We start from the raw sequence: 20,348 nt of genomic DNA, 5'->3' as shown, positions 1-20,348 counted from the left end.
TAAGTGCGTTAGTATCGGCGATTGCTTGCTATCGTCAAGGTTCTCTCTGTTTTCGAAAGGGTTGAGTCAAGAATGTCATTTTGATGTATTCAAAACCCTAAGAATAGGTCACACCATGTCATCTGAATGACTTCACTAAATGGCTACTATAGATACGTGCGGTATCTATATCCATAACCTTATTCTTTTCGAGTTATAATCAAACCCGGAGCCATCTGCATTTTCAAAGTCTTCTTAACAACTCGCGGAGACAATGACAATGTTTGTCCATATCAAATATGTTGTTTATGCTACCCCTCGGTACGGGATTTCCAACATCGCTGTTTCACTTGCAGGTACTGGATTTTCTCGAGCACCTTCCATTCTGTAGTCCAGGTTTGTAACTGTGGAGAAGTTTCTTTAATGGTGCGTGGAATTTATCCATTGGTATATTATATATAGTGATATATTAACCCGGATATGTTTGCTATGGTTGCCCATAAGTAACTGCCTATTTAGTGGTAGTGGCTGTGATAGTGTATTCGTTATACTATGTATCATAAAAGCATTGAAATATTCCAAGTTATATAGAGATTGTTCTCTCTGTAATAGTATTATGTAGATCATTGGAGTTGGGAAGATTAGAATGATCAAGCAAGGTCGCAGGACGAGTTTACATAGTAGGTAAGGGTTGGTGAAGTGCCTGTCTACATTGCAGTATTCATTAGTATATATTCCCTCCAATAGGTAGTAGATGCTGGCTCATTGAACAGTTGTGTGAATTCCTGTTTGTGGTCTTGATAATATTAAGGCATTTTAGGGAATGCGTCTTTTGAAGCAGTGAAATACGTAACAGATTTTCCACCCCAGGAAACTAGGTATTAAATGAATCAAAAAGCAATGCAATGATATACCAGGACTATATTCACCGTCCCATGAAGGTAGACGATTAGATCTCTGCTATCGATAAGCTATCGATAATCAAAAGCGGTTAGCGGAAGATCAACTTTTGTCGGCCGCGCCGCCCGACGAACCTCCGCGAACGGAAATCCCACTTTAACTCCTCCCAGCACAATCCCCTCAAACCCACACCACACATATACCCCCAACATACACAATGGTCAAGCGCAAGGAACTCAAAGACAATGATGTCGAGATGTCGGGGACGGATCCCCGCGTCGACGGCGACGACTCCGACGAGGTACATCCATACAAACCAATACCCCCCTCCAACAGCATATACAAGCCCAGCCAAGTCAAGCAACAATTCAAAATAAATTAACAAAGTACTAAAATTAGGACATGGACATGGTCAACGTCGACTTCGAATGGTTCGATCCTCAACCAGCCGTCGACTTCCACGGTCTGAAGAACCTCCTCCGTCAGCTCTTCGACACCGACGCCCAGATCTTCGACATGTCCGCTTTGGCCGATTTGATCCTCTCGCAACCTCTGCTTGGTTCGACTGTTAAGGTTGATGGGAATGAGTCGGATCCGTATGCGTTCTTGACGGTGTTGAATCTTCAGGAACATAAGGTGCGTCTCCGCCCCGCCTCGACATAACGAACAAGGAGGGGAGTCTAATGAAAGCATTCAGGATAAACCCGTCATCAAAGACCTCACAGCCTACCTCCAGCGCAAAGCCAACGCCACACCGACACTCGCGCCCTTGGCCCAACTTCTCTCCCAAACGCCCATCCCGCCCATTGGACTGATCCTGACGGAACGTCTCATCAACATGCCTGCGGAGGTCGTACCGCCCATGTATACGATGTTGCAAGAGGAGATCGACTGGGCGATCAAGGATAAAGAGCCGTACAGCTTCACGCATTACTTGGTTGTGTCGAAGACGTATGAGGAGGTGGAGTCGAAGCTAGATGCGGAGGAGTCGCGGCCGCAGAAGAAGAAGAAGAAGGCTGCGGGTGGGGAGAAGGCCGAACGGTTCTTCTTCCATCCTGAGGATGAGGTTCTGGAAAGGCATGCCGTGTGTGTTGGGCCTGTGGAGTATACGCATAAGGCTGAAGAGGGGTTGTCGGATTCGAAGCGCGCGTTCCAGGATCTGGGTATCGTGACGAAGGGAAGCCTCATTCTGTTGGAGGCGAGTAAGTTGGATGGGGCGGTTAAGGATATGGCGGAGTATTTTAAGCCATAGATTTTCTGGTGATTACGATGATTATATGTTATAGACACCCAAAAAGTTGGTTTGTTCTTTGGTATTTTGTCCGTTTCTATCATTCCATCTTGGTTAATTCTATAGAAGTTCGTCACGGCGTTTCGTGTTATGTTCCGTGTATATAATGGCAGAATGGGAGCTTCTAGGTGGGGTTACATTACTCCCATTGCGTGCCCTTGAGTCGCTGCATGAGGTAGTCTACCTCGACGACCTTGGTGAGCGGGATGACATATTCCTACACACGTCAGCACATTTCTGATTGGTAAATTGTGGGTTGGATGAAAACTCACCTTGTACATGGCCACCACAGCATCAACATTGATCTTAGGTCCATTCTCAGGTTGGAAACCCGGATCGGTACCATACGTCTTCGCCTTGAGCGCCAACCGCTCCAACACCTTCAGCTCTACCTCAGGTTTGGTAATAGCCTCATCAATGCCCTTCCGATCATTCGCCTTGATCAGCTTAACAAAGCGCTCGGTCTCCTGCTGGAACTTAGCCTCCGCGACAAACTTTCCGAAGTGGATTCTCCGCGACAGCGCCTGCAAGCAATGCACATCGCATGTCGCCGCGGATCCGTAGTTCTCCTGCGTTTCGCCGCGATCTTCACGTCCAAACTGCGCGCACACAGCGGGAAGGATATCCTCAATGTAGCGCTGTTTCAGGATGCTGTTGACGTTGACGTCGTTGTCATGCAGGATCTTTGGGTACTGGATCGGGGCAAGGATGGGCTCTTCCAGCGCGTCCGGGAAGAAAGGGTATTCATCGGGAGACTGGTACCGACGGACACGGGACTCCAGACGTTCTCGTTCGCGAAGGAAGTAGTCGAGGAGACTGAGATCGGTGCCAGGGATGTTTACCCCGCCGGGTATGTAGACGGGCTTGTTGAGAGGGAATTGCGCCCGTTCAATGAGGTGGAAGGTGATGGTGTCTTCGAGACGGCTAATTGTATCGAAGCATAATTAGTGACTGACATGATTTCTCAGTTTTGGTATATGTGTTGGTGGACAACGATGTTGAAACTCTGGCAGTAATGGAGGGGATGCGGGGTTGAAGTTTGCGCGCAGGGATGTGAATCATTGTATGCGAGTAGGTCCCCGATCTTCGGTCGATCTAGACTAGGCTAACTAACTAACGAAATCCCTCCAAAGGAACTTACATTAGCTGAAAGCGGATGTTGGCGAGGTCCAATGCCTTGGAGGCATCGGACAGATCAATGGCTGTATCCATGGCGAGGCTGGTTGGAGATTGAGACAGAGCTGTAGGGTGCGTAGCGGGCAAAAGTGCAGCAAGCGTAGAAGTAGATGGAGGGACTGGGAAAGCGAGATGATTACGCTCCGCTTTCGGGGAGATCATAGAGCCAACTTAAGTAGGCTGGGGAGTCAGCGCTAACGGTTTGCTGATCGGCACAGACTGGGTGATGTTTCAAGGGAGACCAATTGCTGAGTCTAGAAAAAAAAGCAAGGAAATCTCACGACATCCGGACTGTCATGGAATGCTGGGCTCAACCATCATCTGCAATCCATAGTAATGTTGGATGGTGATTCATGATTCTGGCTGGTTGGCCGCAGGTAACATTACGGCTCCGTACAGAACCCGCGGCGGGATCCGTGGCTGGTGATGCTGTCATGTGCAGGAAGGGAGAGCCTCATCAGGTGGAAAGCTGGAGGGGTTGGGGGGGCAAATAACAGGGACATTGGATACTTAAGCCACTCAGATCCAATGGACCACTCTCTTTCCAGGGGAATGAATACTAGTATGCTTTCTCCGACATTGAAGCCAGACCAGCCAGAGCTGAGGGAAGAGTGACCGTGGTACTTAGGGTAGCCGGGCGCAGCAAGAGGCAAGCTGTAAAATACAGCCGAAACACGGTAATTCATCGCGTGCAACTCCATCCGCCTTTCTTTTTCCAATCCCAGCCTGAAGCCGACCAACTGCCGACTGGGCACAACAGCTCGCCTTCCTCCGCCATCCTTGTCCTTGATCTGTTCATTCCCGGATGGGAGTTTGTGCTTAGCCCACTCTTCGCTCCTCCGCCGGTGTCATGGACAAACACCGCCGCCGTGATGAGTCTCCCTCCGGTCTATCAGATATTGTCGAGCCGGACGGTCTCTTAGGGACCGGCATCACGGTATGCTCTTGCGGCCTTGACACCTGCCCTTGGGCGGTCTTTCCTGCCTAAAATCCCTTCTTGCTGACCTTCTCCCTCTCCAGTCGCGTCATATCGAGGCCTTCGGGCGCAAAGTCACATCGACTGCTGGCCATTTGATGGGACCGGCTCCCGACTCCTCCAGCGGCGGCCACTACCACACTGCAATGGCCGACATCCAGCGCGAATTACGCCATCCCAACACCCAGCGCAAAGTCTTTTCTCTCACCCAGACCACCCCTACCGATCTGGTCCGCTCCAAGCTCTCGACCACCGAAATTCAGTCGCGGGCCATCTCCTCCCTTCCTGACGAGCTCCTCGCCAATATCCCCGACGACTCCAGCTCGTATTCTCTCTTTCAGGGTTTCCAGGCGTCGCAGGATGACATTGAGTATCGCCGCGCCCATCGTCGGCGCTCGTCCAAGAGCAAGAAGCTGTTGAAGGATGGGGAGGCGCGCGGCGCTCTGCCGTCCGCTCCGTCGGATTTGAAGAAGGAACGGGACTTATTGAGCCGCCGGATGGAACTGATGGGCGTTCGCAAGAATATGTGCAGTTCGGAGATACACGACATAGACAACAAGATCGCGAACCTACACAACATGCGGAAGATTGTGCTAGACCGATTGGCAGGCCTTGAGATGGAGGAGGCGGATCTAGAACATGAGCGTGGGTGACCTGGAATCTTGGATACTTGGCAGAAACGTCCTAACATGGAACCAGTGAACGAGATTGAGAACAAATTGGAGGATATCCAAGAAGAGCAAGAGGCCGAGGTGCCGCCTCCCGCAACTCCCAAGTCTTCCGAGGCCAACGATGACTCGATTGTTTCCGAAGACCCAGCCATGGGCGCTTCCTTTATGTCCGAATCCATATATCAGAAGATCCCTTCGCCGAAGAGCGTGAAGCAGCGATCTATAAGTATGTCAAACCATTCTCCGTTCAGCAGCCGGTACTAATGGTCCAAGGGAAACGATCGATGCCAGTTTTGCACGAACACTTCGCTCCCGGTTCTGAAATCAAAGAGATGCCGGCACACTCGGACATGGTTACTGCTATTGACTTCGACTACCCGTTTGGCACCATGATCAGTGCCGCCTTGGACGATACGGTGCGAGTGTGGGATCTCAACGTCGGCCGCTGCGTGGGCTTCCTGGAGGGACACAACGCATCTGTCCGCTGCCTACAGATTGAGGACAACATTGTCGCCACTGGTTCTATGGACGCATCTGTGAAGCTCTGGGATCTGAGCCGGGCCCGGACCACAACTCGCGACAACCGCGTCACCCGGCGCGAGGACGATGAGGAATCTGCGCATGCTGATGACGCCTCCATGGCATCTCACTCGACCACCTTGGAAGACTGCTATGTATACTCGCTTGATGCGCACGTTGATGAAGTAACCGCCCTGCACTTTAAGGGAGACACCCTGATTTCCGGATCTGCCGACAAGACGTTGCGACAGTGGGATCTGGTCAAAGGGCGCTGCGTGCAGACGCTGGATGTCTTGTGGGCAGCGGCCCAGGCGTCTACTCTAGGAAGTGAGACGACATGGCGCCCGTCGGGACGCCTGCCGGACGCTTCTGCGGACTTTGTCGGTGCGGTTCAGTGTTTCGATGCGGCGCTGGCCTGCGGTACGGCGGACGGTATGGTGCGCCTGTGGGATCTTCGCAGCGGCCAAGTCCACCGGAGTTTGGTCGGCCATACCGGTCCTATTACATGCCTACAGTTCGACGATGTACACTTGGTGACTGGTAGTCAGGACCGCAGCATCAGAGTAAGTGTTTGTTAATATCCAGACGTAACGGCACCGCTAACATCAACCAGATTTGGGATCTCCGAACTGGATCTATCTTCGATGCTTACGCGTACGACAAGCCCATCACCAGCATGATGTTCGACACCAAGCGCATTGTCGCGGCAGCCGGAGAGAACGTTGTCAAGGTATACGACAAGGCGGATGGACACCACTGGGACTGTGGTGCCGGGGTTGGCGTCGATGACAGTGGGCCGCAGCCGGCCACGGTCGAGCGGGTTCGGCTCAAGGATGGATTCCTTGTTGAGGGCCGCAAGGACGGTATCGTCGCGGCGTGGACTTGTTAAACGAAGTTTATACGACCTGCAGGACTCGCCACGTACATGCTAACTATCATCATCATGTTTTTGTATTTGTGACTGCTTGACTGCCTCAGCGACTGTATATTATTCTTACTTTGGCAATATAGAAGGATGGGCGTCCTGGGAGGGCAGCCGTGTAAATGAAGCATTCGAGGACCTGTACCTTTCTTTGTTACGATGAAACATGCATTAAAATAGCGAAGAAATAAAGGCATGGCTGGACTGTAACCAAACGTGTACTAAAACAAAGAACCGCTAGTGCAATAATGCAACAATACTGTCATGTAAGCTCTATACACACTGCGTTGGGAGAGGGAACAACATCGTAAACCAACGGGCGATCTATAAAGGAGGCCGCCGAGCCGCCCTGCCGAATTGGGCAGTCCTGTATGGAAAGCGGGTAACAGGAGATACAAATATTACCCGCAGTGAGTGGAGGTTCGGGCCATCCATCATCATTCAGTCTAACAAGCAAGCCTGCCTCATCTCCCCTCGTCTAGCATTGTTCTGCAGCTCCAGCATTCTCTCTCTTCTTCATCTTTCATTCAAGAATTTCTGCACGACGCGCATTTTATATGCGCGACCTAGATCATCTCGAATTTCCAGTGTCTGCATCCCTCCACCGCCCCTGCGACGCCGTGGATCGGCATTCCACCCGCGTCTTTTCGCGCCGTGTCGCTTTCGCGCATGAAGGTCGACAATTACCCCGGATTGCCATCGTCAGTCTATACCCTCTGCTCACCTTAGCTCATCTGGGTACCTCAAGGTCTTTGACCTCTCTCAATGGTCATTTGAAAACAAAGACTTGACGAGGTAGCTTTCTTTCACTCGTTCTTCATTACAGCTCCAGCTCTAACAAACCTCGTGTAGGCTACATCTAAGTTGGTCATCCTGGCCGCAGTCATAGTGTAGCACAAATTTGATTGCAGCCTGACTGTTCAAAGTTACTCCTGATCACTCTCTCTGAGCTGAATTCTCCTATCTCTCCACCGTGTTTTGGCATCTTTGGCCTCTCATTTATGCCTGAGGCTGCAAGCGACTTGATCATTTCCATCTTCCCAGTGAGTAGAGAGCTTCTACTCCCACTGTTATAGGACTTTCTCTTCCCTCACCCCTCAGTGGGAAAGCCTGCACGTTATGCGCTCTAGCTAACAATTCTATCAAGCCAATTTTCAGCATTGAACCCCAATGCCTACTAGACGCGGCGCCACCAGGCGCGCGGGGTCTACTCCACGCTCCGATATAGGGAGTGCCTCGACGTATTTTCAGTCAAAGCTGGGTCCGGAAGCAAGGACACAGGCTCTGCCAAACCTTCCAACCAAGCAGTCGTTTGCTTATGGATCTGCTGAGACGCCAATTCTCCCGCGGGAGCTCAAGATTCAGCCTCATATGGATCTGACTGAGATGGCCGACGCAATCGACAAGGGAATTGAGGATGCTAAGGATCGGCAGTTGAAAGAGAAAGAAACCACTCAGGACAAGTCTCGTCGACAGAAGTCGCCTTCTATAAGTCGTTCCCCGGTTCGGCGAAGTCGCCGGGAGCCGACTCCGGATGAGTTGCAGCTTCTCGACAACCTGCGCGAGGCAACTAAGTCTCCCACGCCTATACGGGGCAACTACAGCAACAACGACCAATCCACCGCCACCCCCACACCACCTATCCCGCACACTCTTTCTACCGCCTCAAGTCCTGCGCAGCCTCTACCTGTACCCAGATATCCCCACGTCCCAGCCGACAATCTGTATCCGTCTCCTATGGGGCGGTTTGGCCCGCAATTGCACGATGGGCCCCCGTTAGGAAGCTCCCCACTACCGGACAACTCGTCGTTATACTCGTTTACCGTTGAGCGAGCGATCAACTCCGATGAGTTGACACGGACGCTTTCCGATGGAAAGAATATCAAGGCTCCTCCCCGTCGATTTTCCGGGCTGGCTTTTAACGAGCCCATTCACGAAGAGGAGGAACCGGACTCGAGGCTTCTGAAAACGAAATCGAGATCGCCCTCCCTACAACCTAGTCTTGAGGAATTTACTATAGAGCCTTCCCCAGAGCCGGAGCCACAGTCGGAACTCGAGTCTGTGCATGAGCCGGAACCAGAGCCTACGCCTACGCCAGAGCCAGAGCCTATGCCAGAGCTGGAGCATATGCCGGAACCCACACCGGAGCTGGAGGTCATCCGAGAGAAGTCTCCTGCAGCACAGTTTACCGCGCCCACAAAGACACTCATTCCTGATACATATGCACGAAGTCCATCGCGAGAACCATCAGTCGACGGCAACCAACAAAATATCACCCAGAGAAGCCAGTCCTGGTCCTGGGTAAGAAGTCTATCAGCACAGTTGCCTAGCGTTGGCATGGTCGCTCGCATACTCGCTGGAATAGCTTTGGCAGCAGCAACAGTTTACCTGGTTGCCTTTGGCGGACTTCCCTCCCTTTCTCGACCCACACAGTATATCCCGATGGATGAGAGCAATATGCTAGCAGTCAGCAGCCTTACGGATCAGATGTCTCGAATTGGAGCGCAGGTATCTTCATTGGCGAAGGATATGCGCACTGTCAAATGGGACGTGAACGCGGTGCAGTCGGAGGTGCGATCGTCACCTACCCCAATCATGCCACCAAGCCGAGGCACCGATTTTGGTCCTCCCACAGAAAAAAAGACAAACTTCCTGAGCATTGGACTAGGAGTGCTTGTTATTCCGGGTCTCACAAGCCCAACTGTCGGACACAAGCTCAATCCTTTACAGTGGGCCTATGTCAAATTATGGAGAGGTAGTTATTATCGTCCCGCATCACCGCCGCTCGCGGCCTTGGCTCACTGGGAAGATTATGGAGACTGCTGGTGCAGCACACCCCGGGACGGCATGTCGCAGATCGGCATTGACCTAGGGCAAAAGATCGTGCCGGAGGAAGTGGCCGTCGAACATATGCCGAAGACAGCTACATTGAAGCCTGAAAATGCCCCCCGGGAGATGGAGCTCTGGGCTCAATACGTACTCGTTCAGAAGGGAGCCAGTCGACATGCAAGGACGCATGCGTCAATCCACAAGCCGATCATGAACGCCCTCCGGTCCGCATGGCCTACCGAAGATCCGACCGCGTACTCTGATGATCCACTCCTAGGACCGTCATACTACCGAGTCGGGAAATTCACATACGATATCCACGGCTCTCATCACGTGCAGCTTTTCCAACTAGACGCGGTGATCGACTCCCCAGAACTCCGGGTAGACAGGGTCGTCTTCCGGGCCACGTCAAACTGGGGCGGCAATCACACGTGTATCTATCGACTGAAGCTATTCGGTCATGTATAGCATGTTTCTTTTCCCATCCTGCGTTGTTAATATCATCGGCGGCGGCGTATCGCGTTTCAAAATGCTTTTCTTCTTTGATTTGGGCGGCGTTTGGTAGAAATGGGAAGATACCAGGCAATGGCAATCGTGATAGACGGTCTGTTTTGTTAGTAATTTCGTGGAGCAGACGTTTTGGACGACTCGTGACTTTGCTTGGTACTTGCATGCAACGGTTCTTAGTTAGCGAATATTGAATATATGCATACCTTTGCGCATGCTGAGATCTCTCAGTATTGAACAAGATTTGACGTAGGGTGGAAGGTGCATTCGTCTTTCTATTCCGACTACGACGGACATTTGAAGCCAACGGCACCCTCTACATACGAAGCCTTCAATGGAATGCGTAACTTTCTACTCAGCAGCACCATATTACAAGAATACCGCTGGATCGTAGAATCTTTGCAAAGATATAATGATATAGTATATACTAATAATGAAATCAAACTACTTAAGAATCAAACTCCGGATTCACCCACCCAGGCACACCCCTCGCTCTCCACGCCGCCCCAAACACATGCAGCGAGATGAATACAGCACTTCCACCAGCCACAACGATGAGGGCTTGGGTAGTGAAGGTCCAGGTCCAGCCGATTGCGGCTTGCCATTGGGCGATGAAGAACTGTTCATTCATTGATTCATTTATCAATAAATCACTCATGGTGGTTGGGGGTATTTAGTTGATGGGGAGGGAAAGGGAGTAACGTACTGGATTAGCAAACGCACTGAGATTTAAGAATACAGCGTAGAAAATCACCACGCTGGTGGATTGGAGTGGGTAGGCGTCGATTATGTAGCTGCTTGTTACGGTGTTGCCGATTTGAATTCCGGCGGAGACTGTTCATTATTCATTAATAAGATAGGACGAGGGGGGCTGTTGGAGGAGGTATGGTATTGGTGGGATGTGATGGATAATGAGAGTGGGTAGGGGGATACTCACATAAGAAGAATGCGACTTGTCCTACCATCCAGTGGCAGGCTTTGTCTATGCTGATGCCCCAGAGGATCAAGCCCACTGCGGTATAGATATGTTAGTATTGTACACTACGAGCTATGGGAAGGACTCACCTGCAGTCAAGAGGATAGCTGGATATGCCAGCCATAGGCGCATCTCTGGGACCCGAATCCCACTGTTTCTCTTTGCTAATCTCCCCACGATGGCATCGCTCAATCGTCCAGAGCAGCATACCTCTGCTACTAAGGTCCCGATCAATAAGCCCAGGAATAGCAAGCCCTGGATGAGAGGTGAATCTGATGCATATGCTGAAGGGACCATGGTAATCACGGATAGAATCCACCAATACCATGTGAAGGAGTATCCGAGGACAGCCACGGGGATGACTGGGAAGCGGAACGTAAGAAGGAATCGGGTGAAAGAGGCATAGATGGGCGGATGAGAAAGGCCTGGGACGGGACGAAGGTTGAGGAATGGCAGTGACTTGGTACGTTTTATCTCTGCTTCTTCTATACCTGCATTCGCCTCTGCTGGCTTCTCGGTGGCTGCCATGCGTTGGAGCATCAACGCGCGCGGGTAGAGGGTTTCAGGCATGAGAGCAAGCTCGAGGAGTAGAAGCGCGGCGAAGAGAATGGCGTTGAACCAGTTAATCCATTGTGCGCTGACGAGATTGAGAATCCCGCCGACTTGGTTTATGTCAGTAAATGGAGATTAGAATGCCAAAGTGAAGATGGGATCACGTACAGGTTGGACCTAGAAGTAAACCTGAATCTAGAGCAAGTACCCATAATCCGAGCTTCTGGCCGCGTTCGTAGTCGTAGAAGAGATCGGTGACTGCATTGTTAGCTGCTCTGTTCACTCCAATGCCTGTAGAAGATAGGTAGCATACCAACTGCCATTCCCACTGTTGATGAAGGGCTGACTCCAAATCCTTGAAAGAACCGAGCAGCCATGTACCCCCCATAGGTATCTGCCACAGCAGCGCCAACAGTCGCAACGAGTGCGATGACAGTCCCCACAATGAAGACAATGCGACGGCCGTAGATGTCGCCAATGGAGGACCAGAATAGTGGTCCAAGCGCCAAGCCTAGCGCTGGGATTGCGACAGTCCAGTTGACTTGTGAGTAGTTGATGTCATACTGTGATTGAATTTCGGCGAAGGAGGGAACAGTTGTGGTCGTGATGTAGGTGAAAAGGAAGTACCTATTCGATGTCAGTGCCTGAGTTTCTCTGGACTGAATCAGGTACGCACTTGAACATGACAATCCCTAGAATCACATGCTTTTGCCAACGGTGCCAGTTTAGCGGATCCAAAGGATCAGAAGTAGGGGTAGGATGGACGTGCGTGCCATGTTGCTCAACGGGGAGGCTGTTGATGTCGCTGGCGGATTGCTTCTCGGAGATTTGGACAAGGTCTGTCTGGGTAGACTTAAGATTCATTGTGTATAGCTATGATAAATTAGTGTAGCCCTGAGACAATGAAGCCAATGCATGGTCCTTTTGACTAAGGTGCATATATAGTCCATGTTGAGAGGGGGGTTGACAGGTGAAGTCGAGCGATGCCATTGCTGTATGAAACTATGCTTATCAGCAACAGCCTCAGACGAACATCGAATCACCAGCCTGAAAGATATCTCTGCTGCTTATCATCAACGGGATGTACTGGGTGGAAGAGCGGATCGAATCAAACCCTGGTCTTAATGGCTGCATTATAGCCTTCTCGGCCTGGATCTGGCTAATTTGGAAGCGACTCACATCAACCGGTGCTATACATTCTCCTGACATTGTTTGATACTGTGTGCTATCGATGACCCTAATTTGGCAACCTTGAGATTAGATTTCGATGTCCTAATTTGCTTGCAGTCAATCATGGCCATCACTCGTCTCTGATAGAATATCACTTTCTCCAGACAATCCAGAGGATTGAAGTTGTACAACTCTCCCTAGTAACCTCTGCTCTTTCTTAATTTCTTATTCCGATTTTGGAGGCTAAGATCCCCCTCTATATTACGGTTATGAGCATCAGGCTGTGCCAGCCAGCTCTCATCATTGGAACTATACTTTGCGGGGCACAAGTAGATCCGATTACAAGACAGTATCGTGTGCGGCACGTACTTGATAGCCTCTTGTTTGCCTCTCAGATAAGAAACTCATATTGCGTAAGGGATAGACATCTCAATCTGTAGATTCGGGCATCAAAGGGCCAGACAGTCTTCAGACTGACAAAATGATGTCAATCTCAACATCTCGGGTCGATATCGGATCATACAGTAGAAGCAGACATCCAATGTTGGATATCCCCCACGCTCGTCCCAAAAAGGTGAATATCTTGAGAAGAGGCAGCCCCGCCTCTGAATCAGTCTGCGCTGACATGCAGCTCGACTAAGGTCTCCTGGTGGGTCAGTGATCCGGATCTGGATAAGCTCGTGGTGGATCATGTCGGTCGTCTGTACGGTTGCCACTTGAGTAACAGACCGCTTCTACTGATCGAGGCAAGGGGCTATACTGTGCTGTACAATGTGTTCAGCCATGTTGCTTAGCAAGACCGAGAGTTTTATTATCATAGTAACCCGTGTTGGTCTCTTAGGTTGACACCAATTCTTTTTCTTTCTTCTCCAAAGCTTGAGCCCAGTCTGTCTACTATCATTGCAAGATGTACGACTCCCTTCCTAGCTACCGAGAGACTACATCCGCGCACCCTCACGGAGAAGAACATACGCCACTACTTCCCAAGCAGGTCGACATCAATCATGGCTCCAACAGTGCAAAGTTCTTTTTTCCCTGTCCGGTCGAGTTTGTCCGGCTGTTGAAAGACTCCATCCCGGTCATTCTGGCATACACGCTGCAAAACAGCCTGCAAACCACTTCTGTGTTGATTGTGGGACGGATCTCTCCTGAGGATCTCGCCACCACAGCTTTTTCACTCATGTTTGCCATGGTCACAGCTTGGATGATCGCCTTGGGCGGGACCACCGCACTAGACACACTAGCCTCGTCAACCTTCACAGGCAGCTCGAACAAGCATGATCTCGGGATCCTGTTGCAGCGGGCCTTTTTTGTCCTCGGGCTGTTCTATGTACCCGTCGCTATGCTTTGGGCATTCTCGGAGCCTGTGTTTCTCTTGCTTGGCCAGGATTCCCAACTCTCGAGGGATAGTGCGCGTTTCTTAACTTGCTTGATCCCTGGTGGTCTGGGGTATATCTACTTTGAGGCCATGAAAAAGTATCTGCAAGCCCAGGGTAAGTCGTTCCCCAACGTCCTGCTCAGATATCATTTTCCAGGAATCATTGTTAATCAGAAGATGCAGGTATTATGCGACCTGGGACGTATGTCTTGCTGATAACGGTACCATTCAATGCATTGCTCAATTACCTGTTCTGCTACACCTTTCACATGGGGTTGCTCGGTGCCCCATTTGCAACAGGCATTTCCTACTGGCTGTCCTTTGTGCTGCTCGTCTTATATGCCCGGTTCATCGCCGGCTCCGAATGCTGGGGCGGCTGGTCGCGCAAAGCATTCGAGAACCTTGGAACTTTCGTCCGATTGGCCTTTCTGGGCGTGGTGCACGTAGGCACCGAGTGGTGGGCCTTTGAAATCGTAGCTCTTGCAGCCGGAAGGCTGGGAACAATTCCGCTGGCGGCACAGAGCGTCATCATGACCGCAGACCAAGTGCTCAACACAATTCCATTTGGTGTAGGAGTTGCGACGTCTGCGCGAGTGGGGAGCCTGCTAGGGTCCCGGGACGCGGCTGGTGCATCGAGGGCGGCCAATACCGCGGCCTGGTTGAGCATGGTGCTGGGGGGTGCCGTGTTGGCCGTGCTTATGGGGACTCGGTACGACTTCGCAAAGATGTTCAACTCCGATGAAGGAGTTGTACAGCTCACTGCGGAGGTTCTACCGTGGGTGGCGTTGTTCCAGATCGCCGATGGACTGAACGGTAGCTGTGGAGGATGCCTTAGGGGCATGGGAAGACAGCACGTTGGTGCGCTAGTCAACCTGGTCAGCTATTATTGCGGTGCATTGCCTCTCGGTATTTGGTTGGCCTTCCATGGCTGGGGATTGAAAGGACTTTGGGTGGGACAATGCATCGCACTGTATCTTGTGGGGGCACTGGAGTGGGCAATCGTGGCCTTCAGTAACTGGGAATGTGAGGTCGATAAGGCGTTTCAGCGAATGGATACCGAAGACCGGTTGGAGGTCGGACACACCACCAATGGTGCCACGACTGTTGTGTAGTGCAGATAGGTGTAGGTTAGATCAAAAATGAAGCCTTCCAAAGCCCACGCAGGGTCTCTATCTAATATCTCTAAGAGGAAGGTGGACAGAGTTTGCTTGGTTAACCTTAGAGTTGTCAGCCCTTTGTTCAATTCTCAAGCGAGAACGATGTCGGACGCTTATCGTGTTGGATTTTTGTCTGTCGATTCAGTGTTTCGAAGTCGGCCGTCCCCACGTCACAGAACGAAGATCAGCGTTGCTGATAAGAAATGCCGGCCGCTATCTCCGTGGAACATCAGCACGATAAGCCTTTCTAGGGTAGATTAGACTAATGCATGAGACTAGTCTCTGGCTTCTGTGGAATCTTGCTGTCCTGAAGCATCCACTGTATTCTCCTCCGGCCTTCCTGTTTCGATCGCTCATGCGTTTCGAATTTTATACTACTAGCCAAGCATTTGACGTTGGCCCGTGGAACAGATCTCGCCTTCGCATAGTATCCACAACAGCGACCTCTCCAGCGATAATGAACATCTGATGATGTCGTACCCCACTCAATCTCCCGGGTTCTCGAATTATTCCCCAATTCTGGCAAGTCATGGGAGAAGGAAGCAATAGAGTGTCAAGTTCCATACTGTGAGTGGACCTAGTCAGATATTCAGTTCCCGAGTATAGGCATCGGATTATCACATCAACAATAGCGGCCATACCGTAGGTTTCGTCATGCTAGCCTTCTACATTGTGCCTTAGCATGCACGCCGTAAATCTCGGTGTAACCAAGGATCGTTGAAAGTAAAAGGACAGGCGGGGGACTGGAAGGAGAGATGGTCGGGGAAGCCAAGTAGCTGAGCTGCAGGTGGGAGCATATAATCATCCCCTCCCTGCAGAGCCTGTCTGGAACATCATCGCTTTCAGTTGAATTGACTCTGTGCCCTTTTTCCACAAGATAGTTCCAACATGTATCTTTCATTTGTGGGCGTACTCGCTCTCTTAGGCATTGCAACTGCCCATGGCGGCCATGACCAAACTCCTCTAGCTGGACCGCACCAGAGGTTGTGGTACAACACACTCCCTGGAGATGGTGGCACACAAGTCAGTGAACAACCCTAGTTTGAGCTGATCCATTGGCTGAAAATTCAGGCCGACTCTGTCTTCTCGGGTATCTCTACTTTCGGCCGGTTGCCGTACTTTCCTTGTCTCTCCAGCGAGGCCGAGAGGTATGATATTGCTTTCATAGGTAAGTCACCATCTCAACAGTACGACATCTCAGTAACAATACCTAATAACTGATTAGGTGCTCCGTTCGACACTGGTACGTCATACAGACCCGGAGCTCGTTTCGGACCTAGTGGCATTCGACAAGGATCTCGCCGTCTTAATCTCTAGTATGCTATACCCTGCCCTGACTATACTGATGGCGCTGATGCTCATCATTGCTTCTCCTTAGTGGCGGATATAATGTACCTCTGCAAGCGAACCCTTTTGTCAGCGACATGAGAATCCTAGATTGCGGAGACATCCCTGTTACGTCGTATGGCACCCACACCACGAGAGAATTGGCAGGATTCTGATGCAAACAGCTATGATAACGCCTGGGCTATTCAACAAATTGAAGAGGGCCACAACAGTGTCCTAATGCGCAAACCGTTCACCGATGCTGAGAAGTATGGGCTCTCCAAGGCCGGAAAGACCCTTCCACGCATCATTACCCTGGGAGGAGACCACACTATTACCCTACCCTTGCTGCGCAGTATAAACAGGGCCTATGGACCTGTCACTGTTATACACTTTGACAGTCATCTGTATGTTTGTCTTCTATAGTCGGAAGAGCCAATGCTTACTGCCGCCAGGGATTCTTGGAAGCCAAAGGTTTTCGGCGGCTCACCTAGTCAGGTCGCCGCAATTAACCACGGAACCTACTTCTACCACGCTGCGATGGAAGGCCTGCTGAAGAACGATACCAACATCCACGCCGGTATTCGTACTACACTTTCTGGTCCATCTGATTATGAGAACGACGGATACTGCGGGTTCGAAATCGTTGAGGCAAGAGAGATTGATACTATCGGTAGGTCTATACCTTTAATTTCTCCGTACTTCACTAATGTATGGTGTCGCAGGAACGGATGGCATCATCAAGAAGATAAGGGAGAGGGTGGGTACTGAGAACCCTGTCTACCTCTCCATTGATATCGATACCCTTGATCCTGCTTGTAGGTTATCCCCAGCAACTTATTCCCATGGCTTTCCTGACAGCAGTCTCTAGACGCACCGGCAACCGGAACGCCCGAAACGGGAGGTTGGTCGACGCGTGAGCTCCGCACTATCATTCGGGGATTGGATGGATTGAACTTCATCGGTGCAGACATTGTTGAGGTTGCTCCTGCTTATGATACGAATGCTGAGCTTTCTACTATGTATGAAACCTTGTACAAAGTGTTGCTTGATTTAGTAACTGACGCATATGATAACAGGGCTGCCGCTGATGTCCTGTATGAAGTTCTTACCATCATGGTGAAGAAGGGTCCTTTGTCCGTTGGCCGTTCTGATGAGCTGTAGTTGATGGACGCAGCGTTGGGAGATACTTGATTCGGCTCCTGCAGTTGGTCTACCCATGACTCCAGATTGGGCGCTTGATAGCATTGCTTTGCAGGTTTTGGTATGGAGTGGAGGATGATATCAGAGGATGTATATGTCCAGATGTATATTTCGAGTGAAATTACAAAGATTGTCCATACATGTTTTATTTCCTGGAGACCTGTATAGTAATATGGTCACAGGTCTTTATCCACAGATTGAATGATCTATAAATACCCGCAATGCAAAACAAAGATAGGGGTATTAAGCCAGTAGGCCAAACATTATCACGTGTAAAATGTTTAGGCTAAACCACGGTGTCTACCTGACCGCGTTTATCTGAAGGGTTTCAGCAACATAATCGGAAACATGGGCAGAGACTGAAACGCACAAGCTATTGGACAATTCCATCACCCAAGAAAGCAAGGAGGTAGTCACCTGGAGGTAATCACCGGAAAATGAATCCAGACGAATCATGAAATGAATCAGTTCGACTAGCAGCCAGAACGTGATGTAACACATCAAGCAGATAAGAGTCCGATGGCTGATCCATCAGCTGGGCTGTTGAGGTCAATTTAGCACACACAGAAGGATCTGCACATCAGAGCCGTTGGTTCGGCCATCTCTACAGAATCTTAGCTTGTCCGGTGGCCAGGTATATCATTAACATTCCGGGAAACAACCCTCGGGCACTACTCTGAAACAGATGAGAATTTTATCCACATGTAGCAGACGTCGCCTGCATCGAAGTCACGCTTATAAAAACAACGTTTGGCGCTAATCGCACTGACGTATGTGAGACAAGCATACTTCCAGATTTGATATCATGACAGAAGCGAGGGAAAAGCTTAAGGGCGCCGCCTGCTTGAATAGGCAATAAACATCAACCCTGTGCAGTTATGATCCACGGTTCTTCAAACCCCAGAATGTCTAGTTGTTCATCCTTGAAATTGCTGACATCTACCGGATTAAGCACACCTCGATCTGTCATTCCTTGATTACTATCTTTACGGTTCTATAGACTACACCTTCCGTTCTTTACATCACAGAGTCGCTTATGGAGATCCCTTGCCTAAGTCCTGCAGTTGCAGACGATATCGTCCCAGATCTAGCCCAGATATTCAATGACAACCCGTTCAAGTCATTGAGAGAACAGAAAATCAGCGTCCCCGTTCTCTGCGGTCCGCATGAGCAAGGTCCCACTGATACCCACATCAACATCTTTGGACAGGAGTTCCGAACGCATTCCATTTTGATCAAAGAGCACACTGGAATCTGGAAGGAACGGCAGCGTGGAGAGTATGCTGAGCGCCGCGGACACTACTTCGAGGCGAGGACTGAGAAAGATGGTGGTTGGGGGATATACCGGAAGGGAGCAGTATGCAGAGTCGCTCTGTACATGGAGCCCAATATTCGCTGACAGGTGGCATTAACTCCGCAGAAGTACTATCGCGATTATCCCGAAATGCCAGATGAGCGCATTCCAAGCGCCATTGAGTCCTTCCATTGCTTCCTGCAAGCGTTGTATCTCAAGCCCGTACCATACGTTGGCATCAAAGGATGGCGGAGGATGGTGTTGCTGGGAATACGCTTTCAGGCAGTGCCTCGAGTGCGAGAATATATTGAGAAGATCATCCTTCCCTGGACGCTTACGTCTAAGCCCCTCCTTGGACTCACCGAAGACATTCTCGCTTATACTAAAATGGCCCAAGACATCCAGTGTGCCCAGCTCTACCGCGAATGCCTCATTCATCTTGTCGGAATGGCGCAATACTGGGGACGGAACGAGTTTCATAACGCTGAGAATGTATTCACTCCCAGTGCATACGCTTCATTAATCCGTCACGTCGGAACACAACGGCAACTTATCGAGAAAGCGGATGTCGCTCTCCATACGTTCATTCGGACTTTAGCAACGCAGAAGCCGCGGCGCATACCGAACTTCCTGCTCCGGCAGCTTACAGACACGGTGGATAACATTACCGGTCTATATGGGCGCAATATGAATTCTCTGGGTTATTATCAGCATATACGTTTGGTACTCAACGATATGCAGCTGAGAATACCGCGGGGCTCTACGTACAACATGTGTCATAGACTATGGCAGTTCATTGGATGTCTCTGTGTGAACGGTCTTCTGTATACGCAAGATCAAGTGAAAGGCTACCCTGTCTGCATATCGCCTACGGATATCGAGCTACCATGGGTGCTTGCCAACGCACCTGAGGCCCAAGCGGAAGAGGAGCAAGTTCCAGACGCCATAATGGAAGTGGAAGGCTAACAGGAAAAGACAAATATCGCTGGAGGTTGTCACTGAGGAACAGGAATGAGAATGTCATAGCGCATACCTCGTATCAAGATCATTGGATAGTGCAATTCTAGTAGCAAAATGCCAAAGCGTACTTACAGTGTCTTATCTAAGTATCCACCGTGTTGTCATCCACCGTTCGATCTCGATCTCGATCTAGCGGTCCCCTTGCATAAGGCAACGCCACTTATGAAACGATGAGACTGATCTAGATAAGATGCGATCAGTCCCATCGTTTCACAATTAAATCATCCGCCAGGGATCGATTATTGCCTAGGCTCCTAGTGACTACTACCTAGCTAGCCAGTTGCCTTCCCTGGGAATAACATGTCTCGTTGCATCACTCATCACTCGTATATTCTCCGATAGATCTATCTATCCACTTCAACGGTCCTTCATCATCACTTCATCCCTCCGATAGATACCTGCTATGCATGTAAGCACGAACTTAATGGCCCCTCGGAATCGATCTATCTCCTCACTACCAAGTATACTACTCGATACATCCTATCTATCTATCTTCCATCCT

The 20,348-nt window shown here is 50.4% G+C and overlaps 9 protein-coding genes across 9 annotated transcripts; 7 read left to right on the top strand and 2 right to left on the bottom strand.

The window, feature by feature from the left end:
- Positions 1-1,041: 1,041 nt before the first annotated feature.
- BO88DRAFT_402121 (protein-transporting protein BCP1) lies at positions 1,042-2,372 on the top strand. The gene is made up of 2 exons (XM_025706020.1): positions 1,042-1,515; positions 1,577-2,372. The coding sequence occupies exons 1-2, from the start codon at positions 1,282-1,284 to the stop codon at positions 2,129-2,131; spliced, it is 789 nt and encodes a 262-aa protein (XP_025566860.1). The 5' UTR covers positions 1,042-1,281; the 3' UTR covers positions 2,132-2,372.
- Positions 2,221-3,618, bottom strand: BO88DRAFT_176543 (chorismate mutase ARO7). The gene is made up of 3 exons (XM_025701707.1): positions 3,312-3,618; positions 2,443-3,094; positions 2,221-2,387 (listed from the first exon to the last, which is right to left on the bottom strand). Exons 1-3 carry the CDS (start codon positions 3,506-3,508, stop codon positions 2,310-2,312), a joined length of 927 nt encoding a protein of 308 aa, XP_025566859.1. The 5' UTR covers positions 3,509-3,618; the 3' UTR covers positions 2,221-2,309.
- Positions 3,619-4,143: 525 nt separating this feature from the next.
- mdv1 (WD repeat-containing protein) lies at positions 4,144-6,644 on the top strand. Its single transcript, XM_025706019.1, has 5 exons — positions 4,144-4,283; positions 4,367-4,967; positions 5,022-5,219; positions 5,267-6,075; positions 6,126-6,644. The coding sequence occupies exons 1-5, from the start codon at positions 4,197-4,199 to the stop codon at positions 6,399-6,401; spliced, it is 1,971 nt and encodes a 656-aa protein (XP_025566858.1). The 5' UTR covers positions 4,144-4,196; the 3' UTR covers positions 6,402-6,644.
- Positions 6,645-6,882: 238 nt separating this feature from the next.
- Positions 6,883-7,391, top strand: BO88DRAFT_176500 (uncharacterized protein). Its single transcript, XM_025701706.1, has 2 exons — positions 6,883-7,229; positions 7,287-7,391. Exon 1 carries the CDS (start codon positions 6,992-6,994, stop codon positions 7,223-7,225), a length of 234 nt encoding a protein of 77 aa, XP_025566857.1. The 5' UTR covers positions 6,883-6,991; the 3' UTR covers positions 7,226-7,229; positions 7,287-7,391.
- On the top strand, positions 7,115-9,955 carry BO88DRAFT_359252 (uncharacterized protein). Its single transcript, XM_025703815.1, has 3 exons — positions 7,115-7,229; positions 7,287-7,477; positions 7,582-9,955. The coding sequence occupies exon 3, from the start codon at positions 7,605-7,607 to the stop codon at positions 9,729-9,731; it is 2,127 nt and encodes a 708-aa protein (XP_025566856.1). The 5' UTR covers positions 7,115-7,229; positions 7,287-7,477; positions 7,582-7,604; the 3' UTR covers positions 9,732-9,955.
- A 263-nt stretch (positions 9,956-10,218) lies between these two features.
- On the bottom strand, positions 10,219-12,162 carry BO88DRAFT_422741 (putative MFS transporter; the record flags this gene model as incomplete). Its single annotated transcript, XM_025708594.1, has 7 exons — positions 10,219-10,389; positions 10,477-10,604; positions 10,708-10,782; positions 10,836-11,408; positions 11,467-11,556; positions 11,612-11,925; positions 11,975-12,162. The coding sequence occupies 7 exons, from the start codon at positions 12,160-12,162 to the stop codon at positions 10,219-10,221; spliced, it is 1,539 nt and encodes a 512-aa protein (XP_025566855.1).
- Positions 12,163-13,375: 1,213 nt separating this feature from the next.
- On the top strand, positions 13,376-14,958 carry BO88DRAFT_473878 (MATE family efflux transporter; the record flags this gene model as incomplete). The annotated part of the gene is made up of 2 exons (XM_025711785.1): positions 13,376-13,961; positions 14,030-14,958. The coding sequence occupies 2 exons, from the start codon at positions 13,376-13,378 to the stop codon at positions 14,956-14,958; spliced, it is 1,515 nt and encodes a 504-aa protein (XP_025566854.1).
- Positions 14,959-15,891: 933 nt separating this feature from the next.
- Positions 15,892-17,493, top strand: BO88DRAFT_473876 (agmatinase; the record flags this gene model as incomplete). Its single annotated transcript, XM_025711784.1, has 9 exons — positions 15,892-16,026; positions 16,075-16,171; positions 16,229-16,319; positions 16,382-16,465; positions 16,515-16,736; positions 16,785-17,002; positions 17,055-17,147; positions 17,201-17,351; positions 17,409-17,493. The coding sequence occupies 9 exons, from the start codon at positions 15,892-15,894 to the stop codon at positions 17,491-17,493; spliced, it is 1,176 nt and encodes a 391-aa protein (XP_025566853.1).
- Positions 17,494-18,474: 981 nt separating this feature from the next.
- On the top strand, positions 18,475-19,870 carry BO88DRAFT_382171 (uncharacterized protein). Its single transcript, XM_025704615.1, has 2 exons — positions 18,475-18,889; positions 18,953-19,870. Exons 1-2 carry the CDS (start codon positions 18,569-18,571, stop codon positions 19,790-19,792), a joined length of 1,161 nt encoding a protein of 386 aa, XP_025566852.1. The 5' UTR covers positions 18,475-18,568; the 3' UTR covers positions 19,793-19,870.
- Positions 19,871-20,348: the final 478 nt, after the last annotated feature.

The sequence above is a fragment of the Aspergillus vadensis genome (genome assembly GCF_003184925.1).
Source record: "Aspergillus vadensis CBS 113365 unplaced genomic scaffold BO88scaffold_3, whole genome shotgun sequence".
Lineage (NCBI taxonomy): Eukaryota > Fungi > Ascomycota > Eurotiomycetes > Eurotiales > Aspergillaceae > Aspergillus > Aspergillus vadensis.
The sequence above is the reverse complement of the archived record's forward strand: the minus strand, read 5'-3'. Positions and strand labels throughout refer to the sequence as shown.